The sequence below is a fragment of the Nerophis lumbriciformis genome, linkage group LG07 (assembly GCF_033978685.3).
Source record: "Nerophis lumbriciformis linkage group LG07, RoL_Nlum_v2.1, whole genome shotgun sequence".
In the NCBI taxonomy this organism is placed as follows: Eukaryota; Metazoa; Chordata; class Actinopteri; order Syngnathiformes; family Syngnathidae; genus Nerophis; species Nerophis lumbriciformis.
In genome coordinates, this window is record NC_084554.2 from 44,115,001 (window position 1) to 44,129,772 (window position 14,772).

Below are 14,772 nucleotides of genomic sequence, written 5' to 3' on the forward strand. Positions count from 1 at the left end.
GTCTACACCAGGGGTACTCACACTTTTTCTGCAGGCGAGCTACTTTTCAATTGATCAAGTCGTGGGGATCTACCTCATTCATATATATAATTTATATTTAATTATTTATGAAATATATGTTTTTGTTAACAAGTTAAAGGTGTAATGATAATGCAAGCATGTTTAACACATATAGTTAATATTGTTAATACATTAAAGGTGTTTAATGATAATATAAGTATGTTTAATACATATAGTTAATATTGTTAACAAGTTAAAGGTGTTTAAAGATAATGCAAGTATGTTTAACACATATAGTTAATATTGTTAACAAGTTAAAGGTGGTTAAAAATAATACAAGCATGTTTAACACAAATAGTTAATATTGTTAACAACTTAAAGGTGGTTAAAGATAAAACAAGCATGTTTAACACATATAGTTAATATTGTTAACAACTTAAAGGTGGTTAAAGATAATACAAGCATGTTTAACACATATAGATTCCTTTCTTTCATGAAGACAAGAATATAAGTTGGTGTATTACCTGATTGTGATGACTTGCATTGATTGGAATCAGACAGTGGTGATGATAACGTCCGCATTTTCGAATGGAGGAGAAAAAAAGTCCTCCTTTCTGTCCAATACCACATGAAAGTGGTTGGTTTTTGGCATCTTATTTGTCCAGCTTCCGTACTCCTTTGTATACACTTTACAAGAAATACATTGTCGGCAAACTCCGTAGCTTGCTAGCTTGTGCACGCCAGCTTTCTGAGACTCTTATTTTGGTAGAGCAGACAGGATGAAGCAGAGCTTTTATTGTGCAACTGTGCAGTCGGTCTTTGGAGTTTTGACGACAGGTACGGCGCCAGAGTCTGTTGAAATGAAGTGTTTCTCGCCTTCCAGTCGGTAATTTTAATGAGCTGGCAGCAGCCAGCGTCATCTCAGAAGACCCTCGGGTGCCGTGAATGTCAATCAAGTGACGAAAGTGACGTCATAGTGAAGATTTATGATCGCTCATTTTTAGGACTATTTTTTTAATGCCTGGCTGGTGATCGACTGACACACCCTCCGAGATCGACCGGTAGATCGCGATCGACGTAATGAGCACCCCTGGTCTACACGGTCAACAATGGGCACCATTGTTTGTTAATGCTACTAGGACTGAATTTCTATCGGGTTGTGATCCAAGACCATTGTGAATGACCAGAGGCTAGAATGTATGGTTACAACTTGTCCAACTCTCAGCTTGTGGCTCTGCTTTGAACGGTGTGGGGGTGCGCGGTGTTACCTGCAGGAGGCAGCGCTCCTTGAAGACGTAGCCGATGAGCTTGTCCAGGTGCATGAGACACTGGTGGTAGCGGACGTGATGGGTGAGGACGGGCAGCATCATGGCGTGCTGTGGGAGCACAAAGAGAATGATCAAGAAGGCGGCACAGAAGGGGGGAAAAAACCTGAGTGGGGCTCATGTCTAATATGAAAGAGGATGGACAGCAGCGTGTTGCAGGCGAGTGTGTGATGAGGAGCTTGACAGAAGCAAAGGGTGAGAGTTGATAGGAGGAGGGGACTGAGGGAGAAATCAATCAGTCAGTCATTATTTATTAAGAGGTGCTAGGCAACACAGATGAAATAATCACAAACCCAATATCTGCGGCGTGGAATGACAGACAAGAGGGAAATTCACTTTCGGGGCGGGACGGTGGGATCGAAGCCCATTTCACACATGTTGACACACTTATTCTCACACAAACACCGACAGCTGAGCCTGGCTGTGTGAAATGAAAAGAAGCTGGTGCCGAGAGAAAGTGAGAATAACGGCGGGCTGGAGAGCAGCCGGCGGTCGGCGAATGAGGCTCCATCATTAGTGGCGGTTCACACGGAGGCGGCCGCGAGACACCAAGATGGCAAAGGCGGTTTGGAGCGCATTAACCTCCGAGCCAACACATGAGAGGAGCCCAGCGTCCGTGTTTTAATTAGCGCTACAGGGCAGGGCGAGACCGGCGGCGTCCAGAGGTGTTGACAGGGAGCCCGGGGGCCGTCACGGGGGCCGTCACAAGGGTCCCCGCGATGACACACTTCTCTAGAATTGTTAAACAGCCAATTAACAAAACCAAAATGATATTATGCTGTGTTGATTGTTTGTCTCTAAGACGACTAAGTCCCTTTGATTCCAGCGTTAGCTCTGTGACGAAAACAGAAGATCCAGACAGACTGAAGCAGGATCTTAGAACTTTTTAGAATCACTGAGCACTGTCAGTTATTCCCCCGTACATTCCACAAGTCACACTAACATAAAGTGACACATTATGCAGTCGAGGCAGATGGCCGCCCTCTGTAAGTCTGCCACTTCAGGAGGTGTTTGTCCCTGACTTTATTTCCACCTTGATCTAGTTCTTCTCAGCTCGCCTTCATACTTGTGGTACAGTACTCAAGTCTAGACCAAAAGTATAGAACTAATTGGTGCTGTTAGCATAACCTTAAAGGGGAATTGCACTTTTTTAGAATTTTGCCTATCATTCACAATCCCGATGTAAGACAAAAATAGATATTTTTCTTTTTTATATGCATTCTAAGTCGCAAAATACTGCAAGTATGAGGTGGCTGTTATTGCATATTGTATTTGTGTTTAGACTTACACTTCCTTTTTATTGTCATTCAAATTTGAACTTTACAGCACAGATAAGAGCGAAATTTTGTTACATAAGCTCATGGTAGTGCAGGATAAAAAAGCAATAAGGTGCATGTATAAATAAATAAATAAATAAATATAAATAATATATAAATATATATATAAAATAAATAAATATATATAAATAAATAGATTACTGTACAGATAAATATATTGCACTTTTTCACGTGTGTCCACGTTTATGGATGAATGTTATATTGTCTTTTTTATTCCAGCGAGTTAATCCATTTTGGGGGGAGTTGAGGGGATAATTTAATTATGATCCGTTCAAGAGTCTTACGGCCTGAGGGAAGAAGCTGTTACAGAACCTCGAGGTTCTGCTTCGGAGGCTGCGGAACCTCTTTCTAAAGTTTAGAGAGTAGCTTAGAATGAGCTTCCCCTAATTAAAAGATTGGCAGCCGCCACTAGTGTATAAATAGTATAGATATACTATAGTTAGACATATGTATGTATTTGTGTGTATATATACAGTCGTGGTCAAACGTTTACATACACTTGTGAAGGACATAATGTCATGGCTGTCTTGAGTTTCCAATCATTTCTACAACTCTACATGGTGGTGGTAGTATTATGCCCTGGGCCTGTTTTGCTGCCAATGGAACCGGTGCTTTACAGAGAGTAAATGGGACAATGAAAAAGGAGGATTACCTCCAAATTCTTCAGGACAACCTAAAATCATCAGCCCGGAGGTTGGGTCTTGGGCGCAGTTGGGTGTTCCAACAGGACAGTGACCGCAAACACACGTCAAAAGTGGTAAAGGAATGGCTAAATCAGGCTAGAATTAAGGTTTTAAAATGCCCTTCCCAAAGTCCTGACTTAAACCCCATTAAGAACATGTGGACAATGCTGAAGAAACAAGTCCATGTCAGAAAACCAACAAATTTAGCTGAACTGCTCCAATTTTGTCAAGAGGAGTGGTCAAAAATTCAACCAGAAGCTTGCCAGAAGCTTGTGGATGGCTACCAAAAACGCCTTATTGCAGTGAAACTTGCGAAGGGACAGCAGATGTGGTCACATTTTCAGTAGACCGATAATACCGTATTTTAGGGATTATAAATCGCATTTTTTTTCATAGTTTGGCCGGGGGTGCGACTTATACTCTGGAGCGACTTATGTGTGAAATTATTAACACATTACCGTAAAATATCAATTAATATTATTTAGCTCATTCACGTAAGAGACTAGGCGTATATCAGCAATCGTCACACACACACGTCAACCAATAAAAATTTGGCGGGGGGCGAGTCATGGCAGAAGTGCATTGTGGAAAAAAAGATGCTAACTGGCTGCTACTACTTCTGTACCTATGAAAATTGATCATTTCAACATTGGCGGTAACTTATAAAAACTGAGATTAGCGATTAGGAGTGACAGATTGTTTGATAAACGTATAGCATGTTCTATATGTTATAGTTATTTGAATGACTCTTACCATAATATGTTACGTTAACATACCAGGCACGTTCTCAGTTGGTTATTTATGCCTCATATAACGTACACTTATTCAGCCTGTTGTTCACTATTCTTTATTTGTTTTAAATTGCCTTTCAAATGTCTATTCTTGGTGTTGGGTTTTATCAAATAAATTTCCCCAAAAAATGCGACTTAAATATGTTTTTTTCCTTCTTTGTTATGCATTTTCGGCCGGTGCGACTTATACTCCGGAGCAACGGTAAATTCATAAAAGAACCAAACTTCATGAATGTTTTTTGTGACAAACAAGTAAGTGCTCCAATCACTCCATCAAAAAAAAAACAAGAGTTGTAGAAATTATTGGAAACTCAAGACAGCCATGACATTATGTTCTTTACAAGTGTATGTAAACTTTTGACCACGACTGTATACAACACTACTGTTCGTACTAAGAATATCCATATTTGGGGGTTTATAAAAAATTCACAATTATGTTCAAAACAAAATGTGTCAATGTACAATGTGGCTTCAAAGTTACACCTGTTTCTGTTGACAATTTAGGGTGAAATGTTGCCACACTGGGCAGCACGGTGGAAGAGGGGTTAGTGTATCTGCCTCACAATACGAAGGTCCTGAGCAGTCCTGGGTTCAATCCCGGGCTCGGGATCTTTCTGTGTGGAGTTTGCATGTTCTCCCCGTGACTGCGTGGGTTCCCTCCGGGTACTCCGGCTTCCTCCCACCTCCAAAGACATGCACCTGGGGATAGGTTGATTGGCAACACTAAATTGGCCCTAGTGTGTGAATGTGAGTGTGAAAGTTGTCTGTCTATCTGTGTTGGCCCTGTGATGAGGTGGCGACTTGTCCAGGGTGTACCCCGCCTTCCGCCCGATTGTAGCTGAGATAGGCTCCAGCGCCCCCCGCGACCCCGAAGGGATTAAGCGGTAGAAAATGGATGGATGGATGGATGGATGTTGCCACACTTTACATGTTTTCACCTGCAATGTTGTCGCAAGTGGCCACTTCAGTCCGGAAAACACGAGTAATGACATCACAGACCTATTTTATTGTTGGTATTTGTCTTTTGTATTTTAACTGAATTAAATATGGCCTTGTTTTTGTGCAGTTTTAGCTGATGACCTTTAACATGTTTACCTGACAAAATGTATACTATTTTGGAGTCACATTGATGAGTAACAAGATAAACCTCACATGCACTATATTATGCAGAGCCACACACCTTGCCTCTTTTTCAGAGAATCAAATAAGCCTACTTTTTTTTTTTTTTCTCTTTCTTTCTGTGAATGCTTGATAGCCTTCACATGCACTGATGAAGGACACCACAGGACAACAGCAGTGAATCACGGTGAATATTCCCACATCTCTTTCTCCAAAGTGAAGGCCAGACCTTGGCAAGCGCCTTTCAAGTAAAACAACCTTGGCGCTGTCAAGCTATGTCAATCACGGCGAGGCCCATTTTATTCCGAATTGCTTTTCTGAATAAAATAAAAGTTTTGGGGGGGCAGATCCGGCGCCATCTCTCGACGTCGTGACACGTGGTGCAGAGTGGTAGCGCCGCACTTTCGGCCTGAAATTATTCATGAACCAATTAGTCGCAGCAGTCCAGCTTGAAGCAAATATAATTGGGTGGCAATTATGGATCGGATCCTCTTTGCTAGACCTTGCTGCAAGAGAGGTCTGGCTTATGAGACTAGAACTCGCTGTCATGCCTCTCCAAATGTGAGCATCAGCTATAGGCGATGGCCGCTGCATGCATGCTCGCAAAAGAGGACCACGCGCGACCGGGGTGCCAATTATTCCATTACAGCTGACGGGCAGAACAATTGCGAAACGGCGGAAGAGAGAATCTGCAGAAATAAAAGCAGACAATGAACAAGTGTATCGATTTGTGTGTTTCTGTGAAGCCTGGGGTTCGATCAAACTAGCAACAGGGTTAAGTTGCGTCATGTCAGGAGAAAAATGGAAGCAAAATGAAAAAGGTCACAATCAGGTCAAAGTAGCATGCTGCCTAAACGGTCTGTGACAGAAAGTTTGGTGCATGTCAGTTTAAAAATTAGAGCAATGCATAGCAAACACTTGTATTATTAATGAGAACTAGAGATGTTCGGTAATGGCTTTTTTTTTACCGATATTCTGATATTATCCAACTCTTAATTACTGATACCGATATCAACCGTTACCGATATATACAGTCGTGGAATTAACACATTATTATGCCTAATTTTGTTGTGATGCCCCGCTGGACGCTTTAAACAATGTAACAAGGTTTTCCAAAATAAATCAACTCAAATTATGGAAAAAAATGCCAACATGGCACTGCCATATTTATTATTGAAGTCACAAAATGCATTATTTTTTTTAACATGCCTCAAAACAGCAGCTTGGAATTTGGGACATGCATGAGGAGGTTGAGGTGGGCGGGATTGGGGTGGGGGGTGGGGGAGGTAGGGGGTAGCGGGGATGTATATTGTAGCGTCCCGGAAGAGTTAGTGCTGCAAGGGGTTCTGGGTATTTGTTCTGTTGTGTTACGGTGCGGATGTTCTCCCAAAATGTGTTTGTCATTCTTGTTTGGTATGGGTTCACAGTGTGGCGCATATTTGTAACAGTGTTAAAGTTGTTTATACGGCCACCCTCTGTTTGCTCTTCTCTGCACCTGACGGGTGCAACACAGGGCATTCCCTTTAGCTCAACCCCGCCCCTTGCATGTTTAGGTAGGCTTCTCTGGCACACGACGACGCAGCACAACAAACTTTTCAAAAGAATACGGCGGCTCCGGTACAGACTTCTCGACTCTAGAGTGATGCAGTGCTTTGGTCAGCGACTGCATTTGGCAATTGGTGAGTGAGTACAGCTTTATCTAAACATACACCAACTTGCTTGAGAACCTATAGCTCTCCTTGTAGCGACTTTATCACTAATCTCATCTGTTCATGTTGTGCAATTCTGTTAGCGACTTAGCACAGCAGGTAGCAATAGCTCCTCTCTGCTGCTCGGTGTGTCAAATGTTTAGCTCCTCCTTGGCGTGAAAGTACCTCTCCCGATAGCCTGTGCGGACTAAACTAATATAGCGGCTGAAGAGTACCGTATTTTTCGGACTATAAGTCGCACCGGCCGAAAAATGCATAATAAAGAAGGAAAAAAACATATAAGTCGCATTTTTTGGGGAAATGTATTTGATAAAAGCCAACACCAAGAATAGACATTTCAAAGGCAATTTAAAATAAATAAAGAATAGTGAACAACAGGCTGAATAAGTGTAAGTTATACGAGGCCTAAATAACCAACTGAGAACGTGCCTGGTATGTTAACGTAACATATTATGGTAAGAGTCATTCAAATAACTATAACATATAGAACATGCTATACGTTTACCAAACAATCTGTCACTCCTAATCGCTAAATCCCATGAAATCTTATACGTCTAGTCTCTTACATGAATGAGCTAAATAATATTATTTGATATTTTACGGTAATGTGTTAATAATTTCACACATAAGTCGCTGCTGAGTATAAGTCGCACCCCCGGCCAAACTATGAAAAAAACTGCGACTTATAGTCCGAAAAATACGGTAGTTTCAAACTGAAGAGCCAGTGGCCTTTACCGCGGTGAGCGAGTAGAAACTCCATCTATCTCCGCGCACAAGAGGCTATAAACCTAATGTTAATTAACAAAATTAACAAAAACTGCTTTGACATAACGGCTAACTACCGTATTTTTCGGAGTATAAGTCGCACCTGCCGAAAATGCATAATAAAGAAGGAAAAAAACATAAATCGCAAACTATGAAAAAAACTGCGACTTATAGTCCGAAAAATACGGTAATTACTTTATAAGAATAAGCATTACGGTACGTTACTGCTTACTCTCAACACTGGCTATCTAGCCATAAAACACTTCGGCAACTTTAAGCACTTTGCACGATTTGTTTAAGATACCGGTATATACCGTATATCGCCATTCGGACTAAAAATACCGGGATCTCAGCTTTGGTCCATGTCGCCCAGTCCCACCCTGACATGAGTACAATCGTTACACTAAATAACTATATCATTATTATCATTTAATAAATGTTTCACACTACAAACGTATGATTATGTCATGCGGGGGTTTACGATTGAACGCGGAACGTGGCTGTTCAAAAATGGATAATAGAGTTAAAAGTATCATGCAATGAGAAAAAGCTACTGAGCGATATGGCCCAAAAAATTATCACGATTCATTTTTTTTCCTATCATCCGTTCTGAATCAGCTTCTTTTTTAATGAAAGCTGATTGTTGTCCCGTGCAGGATTATAGAGAGTAACACATCCCTACTGTTTACTACTGCAGTATCTTGAAACAGACATTTCTACCAAGTTTGACTGAGGTAATATATGCTAACAGCTGACAACTGTCATTTTGTTCATATGTATAATTGTGTTTACTAGAGGTACAACAGTACAGGTAACCAACGCTGCTGTCCATACCTCGTTTTGGAGTCACGGTTTTGCTTCTTTTTCGGTACGTTTTGTGGGGTAAAGAGATTTTTTGCTTGTCATCTCAAACATTCTGCAGTAAACAAAGTATCATTACTGTAGTGAATCCTATAAGACCTTTACAAACCCAAACCCAGTGAAGTTGGCATGTTGTGTAAATGGTAAATAAAAAGAAAATACAATGATTTGCAAATACTTTTCAACTTATATTCAATTGAATAGACTGCAAAGACAAGATACCGTATTTTCCGCACCATTAGCCGCACCTAAAAACCACAAATTTACTCAAAAGCTGACAGTGCGGCTTTTAACCCGGTGCGCTTTATATATGGATAAATATTAAGATTCATTTTCATAAAGTTTAGGTCTCGCAACTTCGGTAAACAGCCGCCATCTTTTTTCCCGGTAGAACAGGAAGCGCTTCTTCTTCTACGCAAGCAACCGCCAAGGTAAGCACCCGCCCCCATAGAACAGGAAGCGCTTCTTCTTCTACTGTAAGCAACCACCCGCCCCCGGAAGAAGAAGAAGCGCGCGGATTTTCGTTTCATTTCCTTTGTGTGTTTACATCTGTAAAGACCAGACCACAAAATGGCTCCTACTAAGCGACACGCGTATAACGCAGAATTTAAACTTAAGGCAATAAGTCATGCCGAAGAACACGGAAATAGAGCAGCAGCAAGAGAATATAACATAAATGAATCAATGGTGCGTAGGTGGAGGAAGCAAGAAGATGACCTGCGCCAGGTAAAGAAGACAAAACAGAGTTTCCGAGGGAACAAAGCAAGATGGCAACTGTTGGAGGACAAACTCGAACAGTGGGTTGTTGAGCAGAGAGCAGCAAGCAGAAGTGTCAGCACCATCACTATTCGAATGAAGGCAACAACGCTAGCAAGCGAACTTCACCTGGATGATTTTAAAGGTGGTGCTTCTTGGTGTTTCCGGTTCATGAAAAGACGCTTATAGACTACGGTGTCGTCACGGACTACAAAGGCGGACTCGCACAATTTTTCAGGATTTATAGAGATCCCAAATACAGATCAGCAGGTACCAGAAGGTAAGAAAAGTTGTGTTTGCATAATATTGCGAAACAAAGTGCCAGATAATATGTCTTACCTTATACACACACTTTTCAATTCGGACACCGAAGACGAAGAATTCGAAGGATTTACGAATGAAGAATAACTTCAGAAAGTGAGCGCTATGTTTATTTTGTGTGTTGTGACATTAACGTTCGAGCAACATTATGTTGCTATTGCTCTGCACTATTTTGAATTTTACTATGTTTGTGATTGCACATTTGCGTACATTTTGGGACAGAGTTGTTAGAACGCTGGTTTTTAATATATTATTAAAGTTTGACTGACCTGACTGTTTTTTTGACATTCCCTTTAGCGCAGCGTAGGCGCGGCTTATAGTCCGGGGCGGCTTATAGGTGGACAAAGTTTTGAAATATGCCATTCATTGAAGGTGCGGCTAATAACCCGGGGCGGCTTATAGTGCGGAAAATACGGTACTTAACGTTCAAACTGGTAAACTGTTATTGTTTTGCAAATATTAGCTCATTTGGAATTTGATGCCTGCAACAGGTTTCAAAAAAGCTGTCACAAATGTCAAAAAAGACTGAGAAAGTTGAGGAATGCTCATCAAACACTTATTTGGAACATCCCAAAGGTGAACAGGCTAATTGGGAACAGGTGGGTGCCATGATTGGGTATAAAAGCAGCTTCTATGAAATGCTCAGTCATTCACAAACAAGGATGAGGCGAGGCTCACCACTTTGAGAACAAAAATGTGAGCAAATTGTCGAACAGTTAAAGAACAACATTTCTCAACGAGCTATTAATTTAGGAATTTCACCATCTACGATCCGCAATATCATCAAAAGGTTCAGAGAATCTGGAGAAATCACTGCACGTTAGCGACAAGACCGTGAACTTCGATCCCTCAGGCGGTACTGCATCAAAAACCGACATCAGTGTGTAAAGGATATCACGACGTGGGCTCAGGAACACTTCAGAAAACCACTGTCTGTAACTAGAGTTCATTGCTACATCTGTAAGTGCAAGTTAAAACTTTACTATGCAAAGTGAAAGCCATTTATCAACAACACCCAGAAACGCCACCGGATTTGCTGTGCCTGAGCTCATCTAAGATGGACTAATGCAAAGTGGAAAAGTGTTCTTTGGTCTGACGAGTACACATTTCAAATTGTTTTTGGAAACTGTGGACGTCGTGTCCTCCGAACCAAAGAGAAAAAGAACCATCAGGACTGTTATAGGCGCAAAGTTCAAAGGCCAGCATCTGTGATGGTATGGGGGTGTATTAGTGCCCAAGGCATGGGTAACTTACACATCTGTGAAGGCGCCATTAACGCTGAAAGGTACATACTGGGGCGGTATAGCTCGGTTAGTAGAGTGGCCGTGCCAGCAACTTGAGGGTTCCAGGTTCGATCCCCGCTTCCACCATCCTAGTCACTGCCGTTGTGTCCTTGGGCAAGACGCTTTACCCAACTGCTCCCAGTGCCACCCACACTGGTTCAAATGTAACTTAGATATTGGGTTTCACTATGTAAAAGTGCTTTGAGTCACTAGAGAAAAGCGCTATATAAATAGAATTCACTTCAATTCACTTCATACAGGTTTTGGAGCAACATATGTTGTCATCCAAGCAACCTTATCATGGACGCCCCTGCTTATTTCAGTAAAACAATGCCAAGCCAAGTGTTACATCAACGTGGCTTCGTAGTAAAAAAATGTGGGCACTAGAGTGGCCTGCCTGTAGTCCAGACCTGTTTCCAATTGAAAATGTGTGGCGCATTATGAAGCCTAAAATACCACAACAGAGACCCCGGACTGTTGAACAACTTAAGCTGTACATCAAGCAAGAATGGGAAAAAATTCCACCTGAAAAGCTTCAAAAATTGGTCTCCTCAGTTCCCAAACATTTATTGAGTGTTGTTAAAAGGAAAGGCCATGTAACACAGTGGGAAAAATGTGTTGTTGCCATTAAATTCAAAGTTAATGATTATTTGCAAAAAAAAATTTATGTTTCTCAGTTTGAACATTAAAGGGGAACATTATCACAATTTCAGAAGGGTCAAAACCATTAAAAATCAGTTCCCAGTGGCTGATTTTATTTTTCGAAGTTTTTTTCAAAATTTTACCCATCACGCAATATCCCTAAAAAAAGCTTCAAAGTGCCTGATTTTAACCATCGTTATATACACCCGTCCATTTTCCTGTGACGTCACACAGTGATGCCAATACAAACAAACAGCAAGGTATAGCTACATTAGCTCGGATTCAGACTCAGATTTCAGCGGCTTAACACTGTCTGATAAGATAATTACTAACAACTATGAACTAGGTTTACAGCATATGAAATACATTTGGCAACAACATGCACTTTGAGAGTGCAGACAGCCCATTTCAGGCGTGCTAAGAACATATATTTTTCCATGATTTCAGCACTTAGGTTAACCATACCTAAATAGACACAAAACACTGCATTACACAAGACTACCCGAAAGTACTCGAATGATTGAAAAAAAGAAATGTTTTTAAGCTAAATTATTGGTAAACACAGTTTATGTATAATAATTTACGTAAAACCGCGAGTAATGAATAAAGTTTTCATCAATTAATATATTCTGTAGACATACCCTCATCCGCTGTCTTTTCCTGAAAGCTGATCTGTCCAGTGTTGGAGTTGATGTCAGCAGGCCAGGGAAGCTAGGGTCGATATTCTTCTCTTGATCATCTTCGGTGGCATAAGGGACGGTGTGAGCCAAGACATCCAGGGGGTTTAGTTCGCTCGTCTGCGGGAACAAACTGCCGCCATTGCTTGCCGTGCTACCGAGGTCCTTTGTCCCTGAATTGCTCACACACTCCGGCAGATTCAATGGGGGTCTGGCGGCAGATTTCTTTGACTTTATCATAGGAAATGCATCTGCTTTGAGTGTCGCAGGATATCCACACATTCTTGCCATCTCTGTCGTAGCATAGCTTTTGTCGGTAAAGTGTGCGGAACAAACGACTGACCATTTCGTCGGCTTTCCCCACAGCCTCGTATTTTGAACAAATTTCGTCCAATTTCTTGCCACTTTCGCATCTTTGGGCCACTGGTGCAACTTGAATCCGTCCCTGTTCGTGTTGTTACACCCTCCGACAACACACCGACGAAAGTGAGAAAATGGCGGATTGCTTCCCGATGTGATGTCACGTTGTGACGCCATCGCTCCGAGAGCGAATAATAGAAAGGCGTTTCATTCGCCAAAATTCACCCATTTAGAGTTCGGAAATCAGTTAAAAAAAATATATGGTCTTTTTTCTGCAACATCAAGGTATATATTGACGCTTACATAGGTCTGGTGATAATGTTCCCCTTTAAATATATTGTCTTTGCTGTCTATTCAATTGAATATAAGTTGGAAAGGATTTGCAAATCATTGTATTCTGTTTTTATTTACGATTTACACAACGTGCCAACTTCACTGGTTTTGGGTCTTGTATTTCAAGTGAACATGTACCGAACACTTTCAAATGGTAAATTAATATTTGTATTCTTTGATTACTTGTATACATCAGTGCTTCTTTGGCAAACCAGCGGTGAACTATATTTTGGAATTTTTAAAACTCAAATACTGTGGTTTATTTTGAATGAAAATACATTAAAATGCAGTTTGAATTTGAGGTACTGTAAAATAATGTGTACCAACACATAAATCAAGTTTAATGATTATGTCAGAAACAAAATGTTTTTTTTTAATCCACAAACAGACACAAAAAAACACAAAGTGTGTGTCTGCAGAGTTTTTATACCGATATACTGGTACTACAGCAGGGACAAGTTTTTATTTAGTACATGTCATACCAGAGGACTGGAATCTTTGCAGACGCATAAAAAAGGTCTGATTAAAAAATATTGAGGTATAAAAATGCCTTTTCCGATTAAATTAGTAGGTGTGTTGATTCTGCCAGTCGGGACCAATACAGTTACATAGACGTTCTCTGAGTGCCTGCAAGTCTGCATTCAGTGCAGGATTACTGGTGAGCTGTAGCAGATAGTGAAAATAAAGTCACGACTCCATTTAATTTTTATGTTTGAACTTCTATGCTAGTATAGTCATATTTCTTTATTTTGTTCTTCTGGGCTGCACTTCCAGCAGTGTGAGGGGGATGAGGCACAACGCGTCTGAACATTACTCACGTTGTGAGGAGGCTGACTTTCACAGAGGTGGAACAAGATGGTCGCGCACACGGACACACTTTCACAAAAACACATGGACACACAGGATCACGGTCAATAAAGGTGGATTGTTCCGTTCAGGATAATACCAAGAATCGTTGCTTCCCTAATGTTTGCTACTGCGGTCACTGCGAACAGACATTTCCGCCATGTTTCACCGAGGAAAAAAGACTATTTGCGAGGAGTACAACAATGGCGCTCGCAAGTATGGAAGAATCGAAGCAGGCTCCGTACCACAACACATTTTTAATTGTGATGAACCGGACTTTTCTGCAAAAATTTGCCAAAGCAGACTTTTTCCACAGCACAGGGGAAGGCACTAACTCGCAAGCCAATTAAAGATTGCCTCCTCATCTTCCTGCTCCCTGCTCTCCAGTTAGCAACACAATCGCCGACGACAAGGTGAAGTCAATTGTACTACTTGTATTTTCTATATTTGTAGCAATATGGTTGTTAAAGTTCAATATTTGTTGTGCTTTTCGGTTGTTTGTGAGGGCACCAAAGGGACCTATGTGCGCGTGTTGGCAGAGCAGGACAGTATAGCTTGTTGTTTTGGCTTGTTAATTAATAGAGAGTTGATCCATCACTTTGTTTGATATACAGTACTGTATAGCACTTTATATTGTGTTCTCAGTAGGGCTGGGCGATATGGCCTTTTATTAATATCTCAATATTTTTAGGCCATGTCACGATACACGATATATACAGTGCCCTCCAAAAGTATTGGAACAGTGAGTCCAATTCGTTTATTTTTGTTGTAGACTGAAAACAGTTGGGTTTGACTTCAAAAGATGAAAATGGGACAAGAGATTTCAGCTTTCATTTCCAGGTATTTACATCTGGATCTGATACACAACTTAGAAGATAGCACCTTTTGTTTCAACCTACAGGTGGAACCAACATGAAAACCAGAGAGCTGTCTATGGGTGAAAAAGAAGCAATTGTGAATCTGA

General features: G+C 41.0%; 1 protein-coding gene across 2 annotated transcripts in view; it reads right to left on the minus strand.

Moving 5' to 3' along the window:
- The window catches only part of drosha (drosha ribonuclease III), a 298,514-nt gene that overhangs the window by 204,582 nt on the left and 79,160 nt on the right, over nucleotides 1-14,772 (minus strand). For both annotated transcript variants that reach the window (XM_072913522.1, XM_061965099.1), the window contains exon 17: nucleotides 1,269-1,376. In XM_072913522.1, the coding sequence (XP_072769623.1) occupies nucleotides 1,269-1,376 (108 nt within the window). The remainder of the gene's footprint in view (nucleotides 1-1,268; nucleotides 1,377-14,772) is intronic.